The sequence below is a fragment of the Bubalus kerabau genome, chromosome 5 (genome assembly GCF_029407905.1).
Source record: "Bubalus kerabau isolate K-KA32 ecotype Philippines breed swamp buffalo chromosome 5, PCC_UOA_SB_1v2, whole genome shotgun sequence".
Taxonomy (NCBI): Eukaryota; Metazoa; Chordata; class Mammalia; order Artiodactyla; family Bovidae; genus Bubalus; species Bubalus kerabau.
The window spans coordinates 126,244,608-126,271,268 of NC_073628.1; the positions used below are offsets into that span (position 1 = coordinate 126,244,608).

Genomic DNA, 26,661 nt, shown 5'->3' on the forward strand with positions numbered 1-26,661 from the left:
ACATATATCCCCTTCCTCTTGAGCCTCCCTCCCACCCCTCTAGGTCATCAAAAAGCACTGAGCTGAGCTCCCTGTGCTACACAGTAGCTTCCTACTATTTACCCATTTTAAACATGTTACTGTATATATGTCAGTGCTGCTTTCTCAATTCATCCCACTCTCTCCTCTTGCAGTAAAAAACTTTAGTCAAAGGATTTTAAGTCTACCAGGACCATTAAACACAACTATACCCTGTACTGCGAGACAGAGAATCAGGATACGTTAAGCCTAATATCATTAATTTATAAAACTTCCTTTGTACTAATTTCAAGCTTATCAAGTGGACTGTTTAAGTGTTAAGTCTCTCAGTTGTGTTGGACTCTTACAACCCCACAGACTATAGCCCACCAGGCTTCTCTGTCTATGGGATTCTCCAGGCAAGAATACTGGAGTGGGATGCCGTTTCCTTCTCCAGGGGATCTTCCTGACCCAGGATAGAATTCAAGTTTCCTGCAGTGCAGGCAGATTCTTTACCGTCTGAGCTACCAGGGAAGCCTAGAACTACTGCAAACTATCAAGCGCAGTAGTTCTAAAATTTGTCCACAAATTATTTGATACTCCTTTCTTCAGAAGGTGGAGTCTACTTCTCCTGCCGTCAATGTGGGCTGGACTAAAGTGACTTGCTTCCAGGGAACAGAGTGAATACTGCGGAAGTGATGCAACATGACTTCCAAGGTGGATTCTTGCTGGAGTCACAAGGTATCTCAAGGTTCACAGAATAAACTATTTGAGAAAAAAGTAACACCTATGTAGTTAAGTACAGAACCTAGCTGATCACCTGACTCATTTGATATTAGTGAACTTTTAAGGAGTTTTTAAAGTAAATTAGAGTCTTTAGAAAAATGTAAGGAAGTTTTACACTGTATTCTTTGGTGTCAGTTTATGAAACCTATAAAGACTGTACCACCAAATTAACAGGTATTTAAGACAAGGTCAGGTTTTTTAACATAGTACAAGTTGTATCTGACTACCTAAGTATCATGGAATACATGAAAACTTCCAATCTCAACCACATTGGTATGTTAATTCATTCTCAAGAGAAGAAGGTCAGTTTCTCAAGAAACATGGTGTTCATGATGAATTTTCAATGAGTTTATTCCTCGGCCTTATACATGCAGATACATGGTTTCTTATCATATACAATACAAATTAGCCAAGCTCATGACATAGTAACAAATGCTAATTTATTAACTTAGGATGAGAAATTATTCCAAGTACTATATCTGTCCATGGGATTTCCCAGCCAAGAATACTGGAGTGGGTAGCAATTTCTTCCTCCAGGGGATCTTCCCAACACAGGGATTGAACCCACGTCTCCTGCATTGGCAGGCAGATTCTTTACCACTGAGCCACCAGGGAAGCCCAGTTAAACCTTAAGCAGACCTATCAGTTCAGTTTAGTTCAGTCATTCAGTCATGTCTGACTCTTTGCAAACCCATGGACTGCAGCACGCCAGGCTTCCCTGTCTATCACCAACTCCTGGAGCTTGCTCAAACTCATGTCCATAGAGTCGGGGATGCCATCCAACCATCTCATCCTCTGTCACCCCCTTCTCCTCCTGCCTTCAATCTTTCCCAGCATCAGGGTTTTTCCTAATGAGTCAGTTCTTCACATCAAGTGGCTGAAGTATTGCAGTTTCAGCTTCAGCATCAGTCCTTCAAATGAATATTCAGGACTGATTTCCTTTAGAATTGACTGGTTGGATGTCCTTGCAGTCCAAGGGACTCTCAAGAGTCTTCTTCAAGACCACACTTCAAAAGCATCAATTCTTCAGTGCTCAGCTTTCTTTATGGTCCAACTCTCACATCCATACATGACTACTGGAAAAACAATAGCTTTGACTATGCGGACCTTTGTTGACAAAGTAATGTCTCTTCTTTTGAATATGCTGTCTAGGTTAGTCATAACTTTTCTTCTAAGAAGCAAGCATCTTTTAATTTCATGGCTGCAGTCATCGTCTGCAGTGATTTTGGAGCCCCAAAAAATAAAGTCTGTCACTGTTTCCCCATCTATTTGCCATGAAGTGATGGGACTGGATGCCATAATCTTAGTTTTTTGAATAAGTTTTAAGCCAGCTTTTTCACTTTCCTCTTTCACTTTCATCAAGAGGCTCTTTAGTTCCTCTTCGCTTTCTGCCGTAAGAGTGGTGTCATCTGCATATCTGAGGTTACTGATATTTCTCCTAGCAATCTTGATTCCAGCCTGTGCTTCATCCAGTCTGGCATTTCACATGATGTACTCTGCATATAAGTTAAATAAGCAGGGTGACAATATACAGCTTTGATGGACTCCTTTCCCAATTTTGAACCAGTCCATTGTTCTATGTCCAGTTCTAACTGTTGCTTCTTGACCTGCATATAGATTTCTCAGGAGGTGGGTCAGGTGGTCTGGTATTCCCATCTCTTGAAGAATTTTCCAGTGTTGTGAGCCACACAGTCAAAGGCTTTGGCATAGTCAACAAAGCAGAAGTAGATGTTTTTCTGGAACTCTCTTGCTTATAGGAGAAGCCAAATCATAACCAGAATGGTATCCAGTGTATTAATTTTCTACTGAAAGTGAAAGAAGTGAAGTCACTTAGTCGTGTCTGACTCTTGGCAACCCCAGGGACTGTAGCCCACCAGGCTCCTCCATCCATGGGATTTTCCAGGCAAGAATACTGGAGTGGATTGTCATTTCCTTCTTCAGGGGATCTTCCCGACCAGGGACTGAACCCAGGTCTCCTGCATTGCAGGCAGATGCTTTACCTCTAAGCCACCAGGGAAGCCCAATTTTCTACTGCTTAATAAACAAATTATCCCAAACTTTAGAGGCTTAAAACAACAATAATTATTATCTCTCACAATTTCATTGGGTCAGAGATTCAGACAACTTATCTTTGGTTCACGATATCTAAGGCCTCAAGCTAAAAAAACTAGAAAACTAGGGACTGCAATCATATGAAGGCTCAATCACTCATATGTCTTATAGTTGATTCTGGCCTCTGGCTGAATGACTAGTCAGGGCTAGTGCCAGAACTCCCATACGTGACCTCTCCATATGGCTTAAACTTCCTCATCATATGGTGACTTGGTTCCAGGGGCAAGTGATTTGAGAGATCTAACAAAGAACAAAACATGACTTTTATGAGAAAAATTATAAAACTCGGAAGAAATATATCAAAGACATAAATAACAGAGATACATTTTGGATTACAACAGGGTGTTTTGCTAGAACTTGAAGAGTTGCTCTCACAATTCATCTGGAAAAATAAACAACCAATAATAGCCAAAATGATTTTCAAGACAAAGAAAGGAACAGTGATCTTATCACACAAGGTAATTAAAACTAAATGGTATTGTGCAGGAATAGACAAAAAGACCACTGACCAGGGAAATAAGGCACCTACAAACATGTGCACATACATAGAAGATTAATATACAATAAAATTGGTGTTTTTTTTTTAAAAAAAGTCAGTGGGGAATTTCAAAATTATGCAAGGACAACTTGCTATTCATATTAAAAAGTTAGATTCCCTCACTTATTTATACATTTAATTCCAAGAGAACTAAAAAACTAAATGTGAATAGGAAAATTATCAAGTATTTAGAGTCTTCTAATCAACTCTGAATGGCATCCAGCACGCACACACACAAAAAATCTATAAATCAGTAAGATAAAGAAAATAAACCTATAGAAAGGCATGCGAAACACAAAGCACCAATAAAGAAGAAAAGATTTTTAACCACACTAGTTAAGGAGAAAAATGTAAATATATATAAACTATATATATGAGTTTATGTATGAAATGCCATATATCATTTCATACTTATTGCATAAGGTTGACAAAAAGTGTGGGCAAGACTTCTGTTTCTGGCAGACCAATCTTCCTATAGTAAACTACGAAAAACTGGACAAAATACATGAGGTAATTGTCTTCAGATGCTGGAAAACAGGTAGTACAGGACTGCTATTCCTGAGAGAAGGAAAAGACAGTGAGTTTCACAACTGTAACAGCTCTATCTGTAACTGCAGTATAGGAAAAAACAATACAGGTTCAAAAGAGCAAAAGCCAAATAGACTGAGCTAAACAGACATTGCAGATCAAGGCTCCTGAATGGCTGGAATTTGCATGGAAAAGTACTAGAGAGAAGCTAACTATACAGAAAAGGAATTTCTACTTTTCTATTTGTACTGAAGTAATAATAGGACATTTTTATTCTATCAATATTTATTCAGCAAATCATTTTGAATGTAAACCAACCTTAGCTTCCTGGCATAAATCCCACATAATCATGATGTATTATCTATATGCTGCTAAATTCAATTTACTAATCTTCTGTATAAGATTTTTCCATCTATGTTCATAAGGGATATTGGTCTGTAATCACCTTTTCTTGAACTGTCCTTGCCAGGGTTTTTAATTAGAACTCAGTTAAATAGATGTAAGACTTACTCAGACTTTTGTTTCTTCTTGTGTCAGTTTGAGAAAGCTGTTTGTTTATTTCAAGGGGTTTTCCCAACTCCTCTCCTCTAAGTTTTCAAATTTATTGGCATTATTATATACCTGCAAGCTATGAATTTCTAGATAATTGTAAGGTGCAAATTATTACTATAAAAACAGCTAAATTTTTTAGTCCACAGGGAGATCAACTTTTAGCAAGACAAGCTTAAGAGCTCCACAGACCTGCTCTCCAGTGAAACTGATGAAAATCATTTTAAAAATAACTTTAAAGCCTCTGGAAATGATCCTAAGGCGAAAAGTAAATAAGGAATCATCTATCCAAGAGTATCTATGAATATCTGAAGCGAAAAGCCAGTCTTAGTATCTGAACCAAGACAGCTTTCTCCCTTTCTCCTGTCAGCTCAGCTAGGCAGAAATTCCACTCTAGGGAGGTACACCCAAGGATCCCTCTACCTCCAGCTCCCAGTCAGACAGCTTTCTTCAGGTGTGGAGCAGAATGCTGGCAGTTCTCATTCTGCCCACAGCTACCTGTTGCTGAGGTCAACTCCCAGGCCAGTGTTGTCAAGAAGGGTAGAAGTCCTTCTCCTACCTGGGTAGAAGTCCGATCTTCTACCCAACCTCGATCCATGGGACAAAGACTCTACTCTTGGTGCAGAACCACTGAGAACCCTGGGGCTCCAATTACCTTAGTCCTGGACTGTAAGGTTGTGGTTCCATACTGGAAGATGAAAGCCAAGAAAATCTCAGACGCCTGCCCCCTCTCCACCTCACATTCAGCTCCTAAAACGGGTTGTTCCTCAGAGAGAAGCATGCCATTTTCCCCACTCCCAGCTCCAGAGCTCTGGCTCACAAGATTTTGCCTGGGGAAGGGGGAGAATCAAGCCATAAATCGGTTGTTTTGTCTCTTCCCAAAGGAACTGGCTTCATTTTCAACAGAGCATGAAAAGTTCAAGCTAAAATGTAAGCTGAATCTCTCAAGACAGTGGCAGTTGTGGTAAAAGGTAATAGAGAGATCTGTAGATTCAATGAGGATATAAAGCTAAACTCTAGGCTGGAGAGTTTGCAAGACAATACCAGATAAAGGAGCAGCTTAGAGGAGCCCTCCTGGTGTCAGAACAAATATCGAACATTAACATCAAGAACTATTCCTTCAAAGGAGCCTGAATTTTGATTGGACTGCTGAACAATGATGCTCCACTGCATTGTTGAAAACAAGATAGCAGTTAGCTGAAAGTCACTGGAATTTAAAGTTGAGGCTGTGGTCAGGAAAAGACAAAAAGTCCTCGCTCAGTTGGTCAAGAATCCACCTGCAATGCAGGAAGATCTGCTGGGGGATAGACTACCTACTCCAGTATTATTGGGCTTCCCTTGTGGCTCAGCTGGCAAAGAATCTGCCTGTAATGTGGGAGACCTGGGTTGGATCCCTGGGTTGGGAAGATCACCTGGAGAAAGGAAAGGTTCCCTACTCCAGTATTCTGGCCTGGAGAATTCGTGTCTAGTCTGGGGTTGCAAACAGTCCAACAGACTGAGCAACGTTCACTTTCACTTTCTTTTCCTGTCACAACTACTGCCATTTCCCTGGAGAAGGAAATGGCTACCCACTCCAGTATTCTTGCTTGGGAAATCTCATGAACAGAGGAGCCTGGCAGACTACGGTCCATGGGGTCACAAAGAGTCAGACACGACTGAGCATGCCAAAAAAAAGGGAGGGCCGTAATTGTATGCTTCCTTCCATTCATACATGTTTAGAATAGGGAAATCTATAGAAACAGAACATAGGTAAGTGATTGCTTAGCGTAGGGATGGCAGGGATGAAGGGATAATGGAGGTAATAAAGAGTATAACATTTCTTCTTGAGATAATGAAAATGTTCTAAATTGACTATAGTGATAGTAGCACTTATCTGTGAATATACCAAAAGCCGCTGAATTATATACTTTAAAAGATGAACTTTACGGTACATAAATCATATCTAAATAGAGATGTTTAAAAAATTTAATCCAGTCCTGATCTCTAAAATACTTTTATGTCAAATACCTAAGATATTATTCAAAGATAGTAAAAGTTTAAAGATAAATTACAGTTTAAAGATCATATACACATAATAATCACATAAACTTCATTCCACCATAAATGTATATGTTTACAACAGATGCTTAGAATATTCCTGTTTTGACTTTATGTTGCCTATACTAATCTAGCATACTAAATTAGAAATTTTCATGGAACATGTAAATGAAAATTAAAAACCATCATGTAAGAGTTAATAATAACACAGGCAAAACATTCTCTGACATAGATAAAGAGAAATACTGTATGACATTCCTTATATGTAGAATCTAAAAAGAAATGATACAGTTGAACTTATAGAACAAAGAGAGAGAGACCTACAGACTTGGAGAATGAACTTATGGTTGCTGGAGGGATGGGATAGTAAGGGAGTTTGGGAAGGACAAGTACACACCACTACATTTAAAATGTATAATCTACAAAGACCTATATTATGTATAGTACATGGAACTCTGCTCAACATTATGTGGCAGCCTGGATGGGAGGGGAGTTTGGGGGAAAATGGATACATACGTAAGTATGGCTGAGTTCCTTCCTTGTTCACTTGAAACTATCACAACACTCTTTGTTAACCAGCTATACCACAATACAAAATAAAAAGTTTTAAAAAAAATTCTCTGACAGAAATTTTACTGGGGCTTCCCTGGTGGCTCCAACTGTAAAGAATCTACCTGTAATGCAGGAGACTGGGGTTTGATCCCTGGGTTGGGAAGATCCCCTGGAGAAAGAAATGGCAATCCACTCCAGTATTCTTGCCTGGAGAATTCCATGGACAAAGGAGCCTAGCAGGCTACAGTCTACAGGATCACAAAAAGTCAGACATGACTGAGCGACTAATCTTCTTTTCTTTTCTGACAGAAAAAATATCAGTGATTGGTCAGTCTCCCAAAGCAACCGAAATAAAAGCAAAAACAAACAGGACCTAATCAAGCTTATAAGCTTTTGCACAGCAAAGGAAACCATAAACAAAATGAAAAGACTGCCCATGAAGTGGGAGAAAATATTTGCAAATGATGCAACCAACAAAGGCTTAATTTCCAAAATAAACAAATATTAAACCAACAGCTTCTACAATTCAGTAACAAACAAACAACCCAATTGGAAAATGGGCAGAAGACCTAAACAGACTTTTCCCCAAAGACATACAGATGGCCTAAAGGCACATGAAAAGAAGCTCCTCATCACTAGTTATTAGAGAAATGCAAATCAAAACTACAATGAGGTACCACCTCACACAGGCCAGAATGGCCGTCATCAAAAAGTCTACAAGTACTTCCCTGGTGGCTCAGATGGTAAAGCATCTGTCTACAATGCGGGAGACCCGGGTTCGAGCCCTGGGTTGGGAAGATCCCCTGGAGAAAGAAATGGTAATACACTCCAGTACTACTGCCTGGAAAATCCCATGGACAGAGGAGCCTGGTAGGCTACAGTCTATGGGGTCGCAAAGAGTCGGACATGACTAAGCGACTTCACTTTTCACTTTTAAATTGTTGATGGGAATGTAAATTGTGCAGCTGCTATGGAAAACAGTATGGAGTTTCCTCAAAAAACTAGAATTGCCATATGATCCAGCAATCTCCCTGTTGGGTAGATACCCAGACAAAACTATAATTTGAAAACATATGTGCCCACCTATGTTCATAGCAGCATTATTTACAATAGCCAAGACATAGAAACAATCAAAATGCCCATCAACAGATGAATGGGTAAAGAAACTGTAGTATTTTATATATACACACACATACACGCACACACAAACACACAATGGACTATTATTCAGCCATAAAAAAGAATGAAATAATGTCATTTGAAGCAACATGTACCTAGAGATTATTATAATAAATGAAGTACATTAGAAAGAGAAAGACAAGTATCATATGATACCACTCACATGTGGAATCTAGAATATGACACAAATGACATATCAAATGCAACAGGCTACAGATATAGGGAACAGACTTGTAGTTGCCAAGGGGAAGAGGAGAGTGCGGAGGGGAAGGATTGGGAGTTTGAGATTAGCAGATGCAAACTATTATATATAGGATGGATAAACTACAAGGTCATATTTTATAGCACAGAGAACTATAATCAATATTCTGATAAACCATAATCAGTTTCAGTTCAGCCGCTCAGTTGAGTCTGACTCTTTGCGACCCCATGGAATGCAGCACGCCGGGCTTCCCTGTCCTTCACCAACTCCCGGAGTTTACTCAAACTCATGTCCATTGAGTCAGTGATGCCATCCAACCTTCTCATCCTCTGTCATTCCCTTCTTCTCCCATCTTCAATCTTTCCCAGCATCAGGGTCTTTTCTAGTGAGTCAGTTCTTTGCATCAGGTGGCCAAAATATTGCAGTTTCAGCTTCAGCATCAGTCCTTCAAATGAATATTCAGGACTGATTTCCTTTAGGATAGACTGGTTGGATCTCCTTGCAGTCCAAGGGACTCTCAAGAGTCTTCTCCAACACCACAGTTCAAAAGCATCAATTCTTCAACGCTCAGCTTTCTTTATAGTCCAACTCTCACATCTATACATGACAACTGGAAAAACCATAGCCTTGACTAGACAGACCTTTTTTGTCAAAGCAATTATCTCTGCTTTTTAATATGCTGTCTAGGTTGACCACAGCCCATAATACTAATGATAATGTATAATATTATCCATAATATTAAACCATAATATTAAAGTTAATATATACATATATATAACTAAATCACTTTGCCATACAGCAGAAATTAACACACTGCAAATAAACTATACTTCAATAACATTTTTTTAAAAAGAGATGATAATAATAGTTTATTAATATGGCCATGTTTTAATAAGGCTGGTTTTAAGAACAGTACTGAATAAAATAATTATATTCAGAACAGTAATATAACTTGGAGTTTTCCCTTGTCATATGGTTTTATTGGTACTGTCTTAAATGAATATTATCAGAAAATCTAGTCTACATTCATTTCTTTCAAGACCTCAAATACTGAGAACATTGAAATCTTAAAATATTCATTATCATAAAATCTTCCTCTTCTTGTTCATTTTCATAAAAGTTAATGTGATAAACTTCATAGCAATAGCTAAATTATTTCAAGTTGTTCATTATTTTACATCTAAGAACAGTTTGAAGGTCTAGGTATCAGAAGTCATAACAGAAGTAACAGTTTTATAGGTATAATTTTTCTTAAAAGAAAAAAGGTAACATATTCCCAATTACTGCTGCTCATATATTTGAAATCTAAAGTCGGCGCTCATATAAGCTTCATGCTACAAATTATAGAACAAGCACCGTATCATAGCAACCCAGCAATACCACTACAGTGACACGCTGAGGATGCAATCCAAGATTCTAATTTAAGAAACTGGCACAGAATATAGGACATGTAGCTTTTTTTGGCAATACCCCTAGAACATTAATAACTAGGAGTCTGAAATCAGCTTTTATTTGAAACTTTAGAGGATCAAGCTATTACAAAGTAACAACGGAAATGTTTATTAACAAATGATTCATAGCATTGTAACTAAATGTGACTTAGTTAAGGATCTATGATTTCCTTAAAATTGAAAATGCTGGGGAAATTGTAGATACCACATTTTAGGAATCTGAATATATGCACCCTACCAGTCTGATAATGCATTCTAATATACAACTGTATATACCATTTTAAGAAAACCCCTAGAACACTATCTAAAACTTTAAAGAACATAAATATTAACATGTCTTACTCAACTACCGTTCAAATATGAGTATGTCCAGAACTACTACACTAAAGAAGGGTTAAAGTAACTGCTCAATCTTTATCTCAAAAAATTCACTATTTTTTTTTTTTTAATTAAAAAACCACTGTAAAGTAGGTAAGAACAAGAAATGAAGATAAGCTAGTGGGGCATGTTACGTGGATTTCTTGGAATGTAGAACCTTGAGAAGCAGAACACTGAAAAACAGGCTCCCAGGAGAATAAATGGAACATCTCTATCAATCTGCTTAATTTGATTATAAAGCCTACTGTTCATTAAATACAGTAAAGGTTTTTAGAAGCACACTTGTTGATGAAAGAGAGTGAAAAAGTTGGCTTAAAGCTCAACATTCAGAAAACTAAGATTATGGTATCCAGTCCCATCACTTCATGGCAAATAGATGGGGAAACAGTGGCAACAGTAGCTGACTTTATTTTTCTGGGCTCCAAAATCACTGAAGATGGTGACTGCAGCCGTGAAATTAAAAGACGCTTACTCCTTGGAAGGAAAGTTATGACCAACCTAGACAGCGTATTAAAAAGCAGAGACATTACTTTGTCAACAAAGGTCCATCTGGTCAAGGCTATGGTTTTTCCAGTGGTCATGTATGGATGTGAGAGTTGGACTATAAAGAAAGCTGAGCACCGAAGAATTGAAGTTGAAGAGTCCCTTGGACTGCAAGGAGATCTAACCAGTCCATCCTAAAGGAGATCAGTCCTAGGTGTTCATTGGAAGGACTGATGTTGAAGCTGAAACTCCAATACTTTGGCCACCTGATGCAAAGAGCTGACTCACTGGAAAAGACCCTGATGCTGGGAAAGATTGAGGGCAGGAGGAGAAGGGGACGACAGAGGATGAGATGGTTAGATGGCATCACCAACTCAATGGGCATGGGTTTGGGTGGACTCCAGGAGTTGGTGATGGACTGGGAGGCCTGGCGTGCTGTGGTTCATGGGGTTGCAAAGAGTCGGACACGACTGAGTGACTGAACTGAACTGTTTCATTTGGGGCCTTTGGGGAACAAGAAGTATTAAGCGTTTTTATAGATGGTTCTGATAGCTGTGATGAGTTTTGTCTTTTAGCTAACCCTACCTGCACCCCCTAAGAAACACCTGCTATTGTGTTAAGAAAAAGGATTACCTACTTTAACAAGGTTGTTGAAATTTCTAGAGCAAGGCCTATGATAGTCCACAAAATACCCTACCCACTCCCCTCCTCTATCTGACCAGAGATGGGCTTCAGGGTGGTGGTGGTGCAATTCAAGGACCCTGAAATTATATATAAAATATTATATGTATTTTCTGAGAAGATGATGGATTCCTTTAGATTTTCTAAGAGATCCATGTATAATCTCCCTAAAATAAAGTACCACTACTCTTAGAAATTATTTTCTCTCCTTTTATGGATAACATAATAAATTTTCATAATCAAGGTTTAAAATTATTTGACTCAGCATTTCCAAAAATAATATAGTCAGAAACAATTCTAAATAGATTTCATTTTTTGTTTAAGAAATGTGCTATTTATAATATTTTATTAAAGTCAAAGTAATGAATTATAGAACAGCATACATTATTATATGATCTCACTAATGGGAAAATCTAAGAAGATGCTCAAAATTTTAGAAGTTTCTTCTGGCTGGGGATTTTTACTTTCTTTCTTTTAAGATTCTCTTTTGGCTTGTTTTTTAAGAGTGAGTCTGTAAGTTTATACAAAAATAATAAAGCCATTATACAAGAAATAGGGAAGTTAAGAATATGACATTTCTTACTGCATAGTCTTTAAATGAGTTTATTTTAGAAAACCATGAAAACTGAGATTACTCATGACTCATTGCAAGTATTGTATCCTAAAATAGTCATTCTTATTCCACAGAAGAAACTACTTTTCTAGATTTTTTTTTTAAAGCAGTTCTCAAAATATTAAAACATGTCATGTGTAAGCTTACGCAGGTGATACAAATTAAAAACAGAATTATCAAACTATATGAAGTACCAAAATCAGTGCCTAGGTATCTGGTAGGTATGTAAAAGCTGGGTTATTTTTTTAACCTCTCTTACATGAATCATAGAAATTTCCTATGAAGAAAATACAACTGTGAAAATTAAATGCACCTTAAATATATTTCATTGTTACATTTGCTACTTTATTTCCACTTCTGATTCAAATTTAGTCTGGGAGCACAAATGTATGTAGATAACCACTTAAGGAGATGACATATTGTCTAATTTCAGTTTTGGGGGGGGAATTTAGCAGGAGAATAATCAAGTCAAGTGATAAGATGAATTGGCCCAGTTGACTTTTATTATTATACTCAAGCCTCAGTTATCTGGCTCCAATTTATTTTCCTTCCTTGAATTGGGAAATAATGATTAGAAAGTACAATGTAACATGGTCACAGTTAAAAAATTTTTTTTCAAAAACTATTTGTACATAGCACGTGTAGTGGGGAACAGAGAGGAAAAAATAAGTGGACAGAATTTAACCAGTTTGTGATATCCCATAACAATTCCGTAATTCCTCAAAGCTGCTAATTATAGATTATAACTTTTAACTGAGTAGAGACACCAAATCATAAATCTAGCTGACACAAATGTGCTAACTGATTTAAAAGTTCACTGCATCTTGCTTCTCAGTACTCATTCATAAAACAGATACTCTTCAATTTCTTCTACAGGAAAATTTTATGTTACTTAAAAAATGGAAGAACTGTGCTAAAAGGAAGACCTGCAAAGAAGATCAACAAAGCATTTTTATACCAGGATAATTTAAGACGTAAAGATCTTTTGCTTTACAGGGTCTTGGAAAAACCTATGTTCAGTACTGGCCTACCTGTCCAGGTCCTGTAACAAATCAGTATCTTTCTTGTAAGGCTCTCAACTATTTCTCCTTTGCACTGTTAGAACACAAAGTGCTAAAAATAAAAAATAAAGTGCTAATTTTGCTTTACTGCAGACAATACATATCTTCAGTTTCATATTAAAGAGGAATTAACTGAGAAGATGAAGTTATAAATGACTTGCACAAGAATATAACCTATATGTTTTGGTTTCTTCATCAACAAAATGCTCAATTTGGAGCTGTATGTAAACTATCACTCAATTATAAATCATTATAAAATTGTAAATTACTGCATGGCACAAAATGGTGTTTTTCTTTAAATCAATTTAATAGCACTTGCTTCATTATTTTACTCAATAAATATTAAAACCAAGCACTGAATGCCTGAATACTGGGAAGGAAGTTATGGATCTTAGGTCCTAAAGTATTTAACTTCTAGTCTAAAGGCAGAGAACAGTCAATTAAGTAACTTACCCTATTTATGCACCTGTCCCAACATATTTTGTGATCACCTCACACATATATCAAGGATATCTTACCACTGTATGATGTCTTGTACAGACATTGCACTCAATGGGGCTAGATAATCCCATTTTGGCCAAAAGATATAGTGGTCAGCATCTCAAACTACCAACATTTTCTAATAAACAATCTCAACATCTTTTAATTCATGTTTAGAAGTTACAGAAATTACCAATGGGCACTCTGTGATTCACACATCCAAAAGTCTACTTGATATTTATACCCAGGTTTCCGAAAGACATCTCAAACTTAGAATGTCTAAATTATAACCCTGAATTTTTCCTCTTTATCAGTTCTTTTTCTAACGTATTCCTTCTCAGTGGTGGTAGACCTACCCACTCAGCTAGCGGTCCAAGCTAAAACACCTGGGAAATCTCTCTGACTCCTACCTTTGTCTGTCCATCTCCTCCATACAATTCATCAACAGGTCCCAGTTAGCTGTACTTTGAACACATCTCTTTTTCTCCATCTTTATTGCTACCACCCAGACCTAGCCATATCATTTCTCATCTAGCCTTTTAAAACAAACTCTTGACTGGTCCTCCTCCTAAAAATCCAGTTCTGCTACAATCCATTCTCCACCCAGCAGCTCGAGTGATACTTTTTTTAATTGTCAAGCTTCTTGAAAGAGATGTCCATACTTACTGACTTGGCTCTCCATTTCCATTCACTCCCCACCTTAGAGAACTCTGGTTTCAAGATCATCAACCCTCTGAAATGCATCACGAGTCACCAGTGTTGCCTGAAGACTACCAAAACTGAAGCTTTTCAGTTCTTAAATATTGGACCTGTCAGCAGCTCTTCTGACTGCTACTAGCCCCACCTCACCCCTATTTAAAAACACATTTTCTTCGTTTGACCACCTTGTCCCTACTCTCTCCTGTCCCTACTCTCTCCTATCTTCCACTCAAGCTGTTGCTCCTTTTCCTCTGATCATCATCTAAATGATGATATTCTTTGCCCTTTTCTTGTTCTATACATTTCCAGTAGGCGGTTGCTTCTATTTCAATCTCTTCAAGAATCATCTTTAAAGTTTCTAAATGCTGATTCCTAGCCCAGCTCTTTCTACTTAGCTGCAGACCCAAATATCTAATTTCCTACTTGACTCTTCACTTCTATTTCCACAGGTAGTTCAACCCGTCCCATGTGTGGAACCACTATCTTCTCCCACATCTGATCTACTCTTTTTCCCTTTCAGTAAACTGCTACCATACATCTAGTTGCCCAAGTCAGCAATGTATCATCATTGCTTTTTCCCTCTTTCCAAGTCCCTGCTGTGATATCACTCACTCCCACTTCGACAAGGAGACCATTACCTCTTGTTTGTATTACTGTGCCAGCATTAACTAGGATTCTTCATTCTCATCTCCCAATACATTCTTCACACTACTGTCAGGAATAACTGCTGGACATAGCATCAAAGCTGTTACCTAGACCCTAAATGTTGCTCCAATCTCTTCTCTAGCCAGTTCCCTATTGTAATATTCTTTATCACAGTCACAGGCTTCCCTGTTGGCTCAGATGGTAAAGAACCCACCTGCAATGCAGGAGACCAGGGTTCAATCCCTGGGGGGGGGAAGATCCCCTGGAGGAGGGCATGGCAACCCCCTTCAGTATTCTTGCCTGGAGAATCCCATGGCTACAGCCCATGGGCATGCAAAGAGACGAAGCACATCACAGCCACTTACTTACCCTAAGGATGGCCACATTGTCCTTGGCAGGCCTCTTAGAACCCACCTGTCTTGGTCTAACATGTCTAGCCTTGCAGGTCTAAGCTTACCTGTCACTTTCTCCAGGGAGATTTCCCTGATCTTTCTCCTCACACACAAAATTGAGTTGGGTCCCTCACACACTCCCTTAGGCTTTTACTGCTTACTCTTATCACAACACTTGTCGCTAATTGAAACCACCAGTTTACATGTCTAGATGTACCCCACCAGACCACAAGCTCCTAAAGACGTTTCAAAAGAAAAAGCATTCATCATTTTATTAACTTTACTGAGTAAAATTTTAACCTCTACAATGGTTCACCTAAAATTTAAGCCCTATGAACATCAAAGATGAAAATATTTCTGTACTAGATTTTGAAAGCAAAGCATATTTCCAGTTTCACAGCAGGCAAACAAAATATTTTTCCTCTGGCTAATTAAAAGAAGAATGGTACTACAAGTGGGGAAAAAAGCATATATTCCTATAGAAGTTTTATTTTATTTTACTCATGACTTCAACCAGAGAAGGCAATGGCACCCCACTCCAGTACTTTGCCTGGAAAATCCCATGGACGGAGGGGCCTGGTTGGCTGCAGTCCACGGGGTCTCGAAGAGTCGGACACGACTGAAAGACTTCACTTTCACTTTTCACTTTCATGCATTGGAGAAGGAAATGGCAACCCACTCCAGTGTTCTTGCCTGGAGAATCCCAGGGACGGGGGAGCCTGGTGGCTGCCGTCTATGGGGTCACACAGAGTCGGACACAACTGAAGTGATTTAGCAGCAACAGCAGCATGACTTCAACAAATGTTTATCTTTAGAAAAGTCTGTTTGGAAAATTGTTTTAAAGACACCCGTCTTTGCTAAATCAAAATTCAGAGCTTATGACAAAAACTGTCTCATTTTTACTTTATAAATTTAAAGGCACTGGATTAACCATGAGTTCAAACAATCATCATCTCCTGATAGTAATTATAATTCTAGAACATCCTTTATCAGTGAGTGCGAATCAAAGGCAAAGACCAATCAAACAGAGAAAGTGTATCATTTCTGAAGCTAGAGTTAATATTTTATACTCCTTTACTACAAGTTAAGTCCAGTCTTTAAAAAATTCTGGTTTCATATAGCTAACATTTTTTTAGTTATTGTCTGTGCAGTTTACTCACTAACTAAGCAGATTCTGAGGGAGCATCTAAGAGCTTAAAAACCCTATACTTTTCCTCCCTACCTTAAAGAAGGCGTTTCTGGTGAGAAAATAAGATATTTATTTTGTGTGTGTGCGTGTGGTTTTAGTCACTCAGTTGTGTCCAAGTCTTGTGACCCCCATGCACTGTCGCTCGCCATGCTCCTGTCCATGGGGAATTCTCCAGGCAAGAATACTGGAGGGGGTTGCCATGCCCTCCTCCAAGAGATCTTCCCAACCCAGGGATCGAACCCAGGTCTCCTGCATAGGTTTTTTTTTTTTTTTTTTTTTTTAAGAACAGTGAAACTCTTTCCCAATGAAAGCTAAACCAGAATGACTTCTGAGGTCCCATTCAGCACTGGAAGGCTCAACTAGATACAACAGCGCAGTAAGGGAACTATAAATGCAGTCAGCATCACCATTCCAGTAGGAGGAGTGAGTTCCCAAGGAATCCCTTGCCTTCAGTATCCAAGTTAGAAATAGGTTCTCTGGATTTTATAATGTGAACCTATGATACTCAGCAAACTACCAGAAAATCCTAATAGGTTTCTTTAAGAAATACGGATCAAAACTGCAGGATTTCTAAAATCCACCATTACTCACACAAAAACCCACATGAATAAATTTCTTCAGGGAAGAGTTCAAAAACATATACATAAAAAGTGGTCTGAAACTGCTTATTAGTGAATATCCTGCTCAGACAAGTACAGCTTATTTCACATAAACGTAGCCTGTCGTGTAAAACTCTTTTGGTACATCACGTGGGTTACCTGTTACATAATAATGCACTACAAGTAATTATATATTTAAAATCTGTTCCTTTCATCTCCTTCAAGGTCCTTATAAATAAAGACTGAACCTTAAATTTAGAAATTACTGGAAATTAGTTATTTCAGTTTATCTGAAATACAGCTGTCCACATCTGGACGTCAACACAGTATTACTTTTCTACACAGATCTTACACAATACCTTCCCTAGCAATAATGTTACATGTCACACCAGTCACTGGCAAAGCCCCAAATACAGGAGCAAACAATCATCTGTTTCAAAACTGTATCTCCTATTTACCATGGTATTAAAACCCCAAAATTAATTTACTTTAAAAAACCCTGAATAAAGGTGTAAAGGGAGGGCTAACAGGTAATTTCTTAATCAAAACAGTGACTGTCTACATGATCACACTTGTTATGCACAGAACACTGTATTTTGGTCCTATAACAGGATATGAAAACACAGGTGACTTCTGCTTTCACAAAAATCTTACCATCTCATTCTGCAGAGAGGACTACATAACGACTGAAACTGACTCAAAACAACAAATCAACAAACACGGGTACTGTTCAAACTGGCTGGCAGAAAGGCCAACGACAAGAGACGGTTATAAAATGTAAATGGCCCCAGGTCATTGCTGCCCTACCTTCAGTTAAAGACTATGGTCAAGGTTTAGAGAATAGATGTGAAAACCCTCTGAAGAAAAAATTTCTTTCTCTCTCCCCCTGCCCCAAATGCTCTGTTTATTCTGCAAAATTCTGAAATGCTTCACAAATATGTGTCATCCTTGTGCAGAAGCCATGCTAATCTTCTATAGTTCCAATTTTAGTATATGTGCTGCCAAGGCAACCACAAGAAAAACATTACTTGATGCTAAATAAATATAAGGCGTTACCAAAAACACAGTTATGATCAACAATATCTCATTTGTTCAACACCTAGTAGTCAATTTATACAGTAGTTATATTAGTTCTAAATCTTCAAGAGGTGGAACAATGCTGTGAACATACAGCAAATAGTTTTACATTCCAGATTGGTTGGGATTATGTTACCCTGGATGATGGGATTAAAACTAGGCAAACTGCTTTCTTATGTTCTCACTTCTGCTTGACAGCTCAGCCACAGCTCCAAAAATTACAGAAAAAAAAACAAACCTGATCACCTTGTATCAAAGGATAACAGCGGAGTTTTAATTACGCTAACTACAACAAAATACAAAAGATCACACCTAAAACTCCAGAATCCAACAGCATTCTCCCTCTTCAGGAAAGTAGCTGATTAGCCATAGGGGGCAGCAAAGTTAAGAGTGAAAAGTAAATAGCAGCAGGTGAAGTAAGGGCAGGAAATGTTAACAGGCTGGGTAATGAGCCATGAGAATCTAGAGAAAAGGACAAAGTCTCAATTAATGAATTAAATCAATACATAATGTCAAACCAGTGATTCTCAACCCTGGCTGCATATCAGAATCATTCTGGGAGCTTTCAAAAATACAAATGCCTGCAACCTACATTAGACCAATTTATTTGGAGTCACTTGAGGGTAAGACCCAGGCACTGATGTTTTTTAAAACTAAGAGCACAGCCAGGGTTGACAACCCTGCTAAACACATATAAATAAAAATAAGCTAGTCTTCATCCCCGACTTTTTACAATTTTTAAAAAGTTAAAATTCAAAGAATATTCAAAAATCTGTTATTTCCCAAATGTATCATTTTTGTTGATAAACCTGTCTTTGTCATCCAAAGTCTTTAACTCACTAAAGACTAATTCATCTTTAAGACTGTTTCAAGGGAAAATACTATTCTTACAAGTAAAAATGATTAACTGAAGTTCAGAAGGGTTAACCAACCAGCCCAAAGTGACTGTGAATCATCAATAATGCAGGAAGACAACTTCAGTCTATTTACAGGACAGTACTCTGTCCCAGTGATCATACTATTTTACTAAAGCACATTTAACTTGAGTCTTACTTTACAGGCACTTCATAAAAGGATCCAAAGTTCAATTAAGAATCAGAGGAGGTAATAAAACTGGGGGAAAAAGAAGTCTGACCCTAAACAGGAATTCTGAAAATGTTAAATTAAGACTTAAATGGAAAAGTTTTTCCTTCATGTGAAGGCCAACAATGACACTATATTAATTTCTCTAGAGGTATATCCTAAAAGTTTTTAAAAATTAAAATATAGGTTGACTACAAGAAATATGGTATTATTAATACTGCCAGAAGATAGCTGTAAAATGACTAAAACGTTATACATTCCTTTGTAAACACATTTTTAACATATTCAGGGGAATTTCAACTCTCCTTTAATGCTATCCCAATTACTAAAATGGGTTTTGGGTTTAGATGAATGAAATTAACCTTGGGGAAAAAAAATCTATAAACCTTAAAAGTTGAGTGAGTAGTGTTCCTCACCAGCACAAAAAAAGTCACTGGTTAGGAAATTTCAAATCATGTCAGTATTCTTGTACCAGATACCCAAAAGACCACATCAGTTCAGTTGCTCAGTCATGTCCGACTCTTTGCGACCACATATATCAGGAAAAACAAACAAAAAAAAGTGTTCCCTAAAGACAAGGGAACACTTCAGATGAACACCACTATTACAAGCCTCGATACCTCCAGGAGGATCAAACCTCTAAGAATATAACAACCAAGAAACTGAGGAAATTTGGGAAATGCTTTACCTCATCTGAAGGGGACTTTAATCTCAACGCCAGTTTCATTCTGTTCTTTGCCATTTACGGTCTGTCTCCTATGAGAGACGCACACCTATATAATTCTACTAGTTAATTCAATTTCTTTGCTTGATAAAAAAAACTTCTAACTATAGCATTCAACATTTAAAAAGTCATTCTACCCTATTTCCATATCCACACTTATGCTGATGCTTCACCTCAGTGCACATAGATCATATCTGAGATCTGATTATAAATAATTTATACTTTACACTGGGAAAGTTTTACTATTTATGTGAACCCTTCATTTAAAAAATACTTTTAATTTGGATTTTCAAATATCAAAGAGAATGGGAACTAATATTCTTTGTCTATTTTTAGGCACCAATTACATTATTTCACATAAGCCCCACAATCCTAGGGAGATAGAAGGTTTTATCCCCATTTTACAGATAAGGATAGCAACTCAGAAAGATTAAACTTTTACCTTTGACCCAGGGCTGACCCCAATGACCCAACTCGATTATCATCCTGCTCCAATGTTCATAAAGCAGGTTAACAGCAAATACACTCTAATCATTTAACCTGGGTACCAGTGTCAACTGCCATCCAGAGAAATAATCACAGGCCTGAAACTAAGCTCTCTAAGTCTCAACGTCACATCTGGGAATAATATCGGTCTTGCACAGAGCTGCTGGGATGACACAATGATATGTAATTTTTGTAAAAATACAGGGTAGTGGATTCTCCCACAACATTACCTCAGTAGGTGTGAAAAAGAAACAGATACCTGGGATTAGATATTACACAACCTTCTGGACTGTTTCACTTATTTCAATTATGATCGATATTGTTCTTATAATTTTAAAATGTAAAGAAAAATATAAAATAATTAATAAATGCCATTATATAACTGTGTAACATCTATTATTCTACCAAACCAATTCTTTCAGAGACACAAAACAGGTCAAACAGACAGAAAAACTTCCCATTAACAGGTTATTTTTTTTTTTTAAGTTGTAAGTTTCCTAACTGTTGGTTACTAGAGGAAAAGTTTAAAGTAGGAAAATTAAGTACAATACTAATGTAAATATAAATACAGAGAAATGATTGATAGACTGTCCCTACATTTATTTTCTCATACTTAGTCAGAAGACCGTACAGAACTAACGTAACAAATTTCAAGTGTTTTGGAAAAAAAATTGTTTTTAAGCTATACAAGGCAGATTGAGGGCCTATATAACAGTTTCTCATTTTTAAAAACTCCTTTTAACAAGGCTTGTTTTTAAAATACTTTCTCCAATAAAACATTATTTTCTCTGAACATTTTTACCATTAAAATTCTGCAACCCACTTACTTATTCTGCACAAATAAACTTCTTTAGATGAAAAAGTGGGATTATTTTGTTAATCTTTACCCACAGTATGCTTTGAGGAAAACAGCTGGCACCTTTCCAGCTCAGATCCATGTGGACAAAGTATAACATAAGCAGGTTGGTATAAACACTGAAAAGATCTTGGATGCCCACAGATATCTGAATCACTCCACTGTAAGATGGTATTTCAGAGCAGGAAGAAAAATTCTCTTTCATACACACATTACAGGGCTTTCCACTGGTTTTTGTTAAGGCCACAAATGGAAAAAACTACTACTGACAGAAAAAGCACACAACATGTGGTATCAAGGACACTGCCAAAGTTCTAAGTGAAGCAACTAAATTTTTAAAAAACCACTTTTCAAGCATTTTGGCATCGGGAGTAAAAGTCATTTTTCCTAATAGTGGGTAATCTAAGTAAGAATCTTATTCCTCAATTAAATTTACATAAATTTATCCTGAATACATAAATTTCCTTATAAAGAGTACTATATTTTAATGTGAAAAACATAGATTAAATCTAAAATTTAATTTTTTTTCTCTACTAGTGAGCAAAATACTATAAATAAAACATTTAATGGCATCTTCAACTTGTTGAACTATATACACCATATAACTTAGATGATTACTGACTGTATGTTTTTGCTAGGCTTTTAAAAGCAAAATATATTAAAGTTGCATCTTCTGGCTTGAAGTAACTATCAATATATGTTTAATATTTAATTACTTTTATTAAATATAAAATATTATATATAAAAGGACAATATAAGATAAACTTATTTGCAAAGCAGAAATAGAGATACAGAACAAACATATGGACACCAAGCAGGGAAGAGGGTGGTGGGATGAACTGGGAGATTGGGAATGACATATATGCACTACTATGTATAAAACAGATAATGAGAACCCACAGGGAATTCTACTCAGTACTTTGTGGTGATCTAAATGGGAAGGAAATCTAAAAAACAGACGATACATGTAGAACTGATTCACTTTGTTGTACAGTAGAAACTAACACAATATTGTAAAGCAACTATACTCTAATAAAAATTGATAAAAAATGAAAAAGACAATATAAAGAACCACAATATCTCTCTGAAAAGCAAAGTAAAGACATATGAAAGAAAGACACTAACACTAGCACCAAACCTTCAAACTGCAAAAATAATTTGCCAATTTAATGGGGAAAAAACCCAATAATGTAAAAATAACTACAATGTTTTAGTTAAGTTTAAAATTTAAAATTCATGAATAGCAGTTCAATGTCCTAACAAGTAAGATAATATTGTTTTATAGCTATGACATCACTCAAGAATTAAAGTCTTGGCAACATCTACCATTCGTGGTCTACTGTAGGCTATGATGCCTATGTCTGAACAATTTTTGTATACTAAAGAGCAAATGATAAACGCAGTACCACAGGCTACTCATCTTAAATAAAACTTTCTTTCAAAAGCCAGTGTGATTCTGGTGGTGGGATGCTTAGAAGAACCCCAAGAAGCACGATAGTAGTGTAGGATGTGAATGGGGCTCCAAAGTTACTGCAGGTCAACTGTGATTTGATCTGGGGTTTTCTTTAGACTCCTGGCCAAACTAAGACTGGATTCCTAGGCCTAAAGACAAATCAGAACCAGGCTGGCCTTGAACCGGATGCTGGAGCTCTTTGAAATTGATCGAAAAACCTCCTGAACATTATCTATTTCGATACAGAAACTTTCATTTCCTGATCCTGCAAAACAGATGATCTAGATTTCTATCAGGTTTCTTTTGTAGGAAAAAAAAAATTCAAATGTTTAGGACCATTATCATCTTGTTCCATGACAATGTTTATCTCATAAAAAGCAAAGACGTTAAAATTATAAAATTAAAAGGTAGAAATCCACACACAAAAAATAAACCAGAACGTCAGGAACCAATTTCTTTTCTTTTTTTTTTTTTCAATCCTCTAAACCTAGTGGGAAAAGTAAGTGAGCCAGAAGGAGTGCCAAGTTCTCTTGTAAGGCGTTAGGCACGGACACCAATTTGAATTACTGTACAAACCTACAGAGTCCCTGGAATCACTGCTTGGCGAACTAAGTTCCCATTTCATTGCAAATATTCAGACAATATTTTAAATCTTTTCATTCTTTGGGCTAAAGAGTAACATTTAAATCTAATGACTCAGTAAGTAAGACACTACCCTGGTCAGATTTTTAGGCTTTTTCTTTATAAATCAATCTAAAGGCAGGTAAAGGCAGGTAACTCTTAACCGGTGTACGCATTAGGATTTCTGGTCCTAAGACTCTTTGGAAAGATCAAAGGGAAGTAAAAGTTATAGTGTGCGCAAAGACGCTTTATAATTGGAAAAGCAAAAGCTTAACTAAGAGAGGCCGAAAAGAGGAGGCAGGTCTCAGAAAAGTGAAGGTCGGAACGTAAGACAGGTTGTTACAACAAGATGGGGAAGGGCAAGACTCGAGGAAGACTGAAATAAGAAAAAGTCTACCCCTCCAGACTCAGCTGGAGAGTTGCAATCCCAAGGGCAGGAACCCGAGCGCGCAGGTGGGGAGGGAGGGGTGCTGGCCTCCTCCAAGAAGGGAAGAGTTAAAGTGAACCCAGATAAGTGAGGGGGGAGAAAAAGCACGACTCTTTTAACATCAAACCTGTCTGAATCATAAAGACGGTGGGAGGACGCCAAGGAAAGTTGGGGAACGCGAGCCCCAGGTGGACAGAAGGAACCCCCCACCCCCGCGCCCGAGAAAGCAAAGGCTCCGGCGGCGCCGAGGAGAACCCGCGCGTTCTTCCCCGGGCTGCGCCCTCGGAGGTTACCTACCTTTGAGTTGGGGCAAGGGGTGCAGCTCTGGCTGGCTGCACTGGCTGCGGAACTGCGACGAGCCCTGCGAGCGCTTCTGCCTCTGCGCCTTGCGCACCGATTTCCGGGTGAAGCCGTCCACTTTCTCGGCGGCCGAGATGGCGGCGCTGGCAGCCCCCGCCGGCGGCGGCGACGACGACGACATCTCCGCGGCCCTGGCGCTTGGCAGCTCCCGCTGCGGCTTGCACGGAACGGGCAGCGCCAGGAGGAGGAGGCGGGGGAGAGGCGCCGAGGAGCTCGCGCCCCTCCGCCCCGTGCCCCCCAGCCGCACCGCCCTCCTGCTCCCGGGCGCCCGCCGAGCTCTCTTCTCGCCGCCCGCCGACGCCTCACGGCCACATCTCAGGGCCGGAGGTTCCCGGTCCCCGCCGCTCGGCGAGCTCCCCGGGGCTGGCGGGGGCGGAGAGGGGGTGGTGTGTGAAGAAGTTGTTGACTCCCGAGTTCCTAGGGCGGGTGGACAGGAGCCCGAAGTTCAGACAACTGAGGCGAGGGCGCGAGGGTGCGGACGTCGAACGCGCCTCTCGTCCCTGACGGCCCGGGTCCCCGGGCGGCCGGCCCGCCAGCACCTCAGTGGCCGCTGCCAGGGCAGCCCGCCCTGTCTCGAGCCTCCTCCCGAGGCGCTGCCATCACTGGGCCCCTCCGAGCCGCTGTCTCCACCGCCGGCGCTCTTCCCTGTCAGCGCCGACCCCTCATCTCCCGGGGCGGTGACCCGCCGCCCCGGCCCTGGGCACGCGCCCGCGCGCGCGCATACACACAGACACACACACTCACAAACTCGCTCCTCGAAGCGCCCAGCGGTCCGGACCCCCTCCCCCACGCGCCCTTCCGCCGCCCACAGAGAACCCCTGGCGAGCGGCCGCTACAACTTGAGAAGGTGCTGGGAGAGGCGAGGGGCGGGCGGCGGCAGGGGGAGTGCGAGTGCGTGTGCGCGCGCGCGTTGGGGGCGCGCGGCCCGGGGGCGGGGCCTCGCGGGGGATGGGGAGGGAGGAGATTGACTGACAACTTCCGCGGGGTCCGGCTAGCCTCTCGGAAGCTCGGTAAGGAGTTGCGGGGTGGGGGGTGGGAAAGCATGCCAGCTCCCTTAGCCAATCGCAGGGCGAAGCGGTCCAACGGGCTGAGGCGTGGCCTCCTGCAAGGTCTTATCAAATTGGGAGGTTGGGCGGAGGGAGGAGGCGTGGTTACGTGACGGACCTCGGCCACAGCCAATCGTAAGTGAAGACGGTTTAGCGGCGTGCCCCTCTCACGTCAGAACCGCGTAACTCTCGAAGGCTTGAGGGGCAGTGAGAGTATGTGCACGTCTGCGCGACAGCTCAAGACTATGGGTTCGTGAACAGCCTATGAGGAGACCGGGAAACTAGACGAGGGAGTTTAGAGAGCAAAAGAGAAGACCCGTACCCTTTCCTCCCCTCTCTGCTAGCCAATAAGGAGCTGAAGCGACTGGTGGGGAGTCGCTTCAGCGACTGGAGGGCTGGAGCGAGAAGGCGTGCCGAGTGTTACGTCACTGGAAAGGGGTGGAGCAACAAGCCGTGTGATTGATGGCTGAAGTCGCCCCGCGGAGGAAGGCGAGGAAATGAGCTTGTCCAATGGGAGCGAGATGCTGGACTCTGGGCGGGCTTTGGAGCCTCTCTGGCCCTAAGCCGCGCACTTGGAAGTTACTCCGGGAGTTGGTGATGGACAGGGAGGCCTGGCGTGCTGCGATTTATGGGGTCGCAAAGAGTCGGGCACGACTGAGCGACTGAACTGAACTGGAAGTTACCGGATAAATTTACAGTTCTCTGAAGGTTCTGGCAACGCGTTCCTGAGAGCTGTTTTACCGCGAGTTCGGACTGTCTGGTGCCTACTACTTGAAAGCCTTTCCCAAATCCACATCCTCCAAGAAGAAGTTTCTCATTGCCCATTTAACATCCTATTAATTTTCCCTTTTTCAGCTGGAGACCTTGAACTGCTTCCACAGGACAAGTATGAATTCGCTGATCAGAAGTTTGTAGATTTGAGGACTGGCCGTTTACTCTTACTAGGATCTCTTACAGGTTCCATCCAGATTTTAAACTTCTTAAAGACCGGAAATGCTGGTCATCTTAGTTTTTTGTCCGGTGCTTTCTGTATAATGATGCCTAATAAAAATAAGTAAACTGCACAGCTTGTCTTGTCTTTGGCTTCAGTCAGTCAGTCAGTTCGGTCGCTCAGTCGTGTCCGACTCTTTGCGACCCCATGAATCGCAGCACGCCAGGCCTCCCTGTCCATCACCAACTCCCGGAGTTCACTCAGACTCACCTCCATCGAGTCGGTGATGTCATCCAGCCATATCATCCTCTGTCGTCCCCTTCTCCTCCTGCCCCCAATCCCTCCCAGCATCACAGTCTTTTCCATTGAGTCAGCTCTTCGCATGAGGTGGCCAAAGTACTGGAGTTTCAGCTTTAGCATCATTCCTTCCAAAGAAATCCCAGGGC

General features: G+C 39.8%; 1 protein-coding gene, 1 long non-coding RNA gene and 1 pseudogene across 2 annotated transcripts in view; 1 reads left to right on the forward strand and 2 right to left on the reverse strand.

Moving 5' to 3' along the window:
* Positions 1-25,117, reverse strand: part of PPP2R5A (protein phosphatase 2 regulatory subunit B'alpha) — a 72,348-nt gene extending 47,231 nt beyond the window's left edge. Inside the window, exon 1 of the mRNA XM_055583016.1 lies at positions 24,176-25,117. Within this exon, the coding sequence (XP_055438991.1) occupies positions 24,176-24,359 (184 nt within the window). The 5' untranslated portion in view covers positions 24,360-25,117. The remainder of the gene's footprint in view (positions 1-24,175) is intronic.
* LOC129654351 (uncharacterized) lies at positions 18,065-18,165 on the reverse strand (annotated as a pseudogene).
* Positions 25,118-25,369: 252 nt separating the features above from the next.
* LOC129653399 (uncharacterized) lies at positions 25,370-26,348 on the forward strand. The gene is made up of 2 exons (XR_008715099.1): positions 25,370-26,044; positions 26,140-26,348. It is a non-coding gene; the product is annotated as an uncharacterized LOC129653399 (long non-coding RNA).
* Positions 26,349-26,661: the final 313 nt, after the last annotated feature.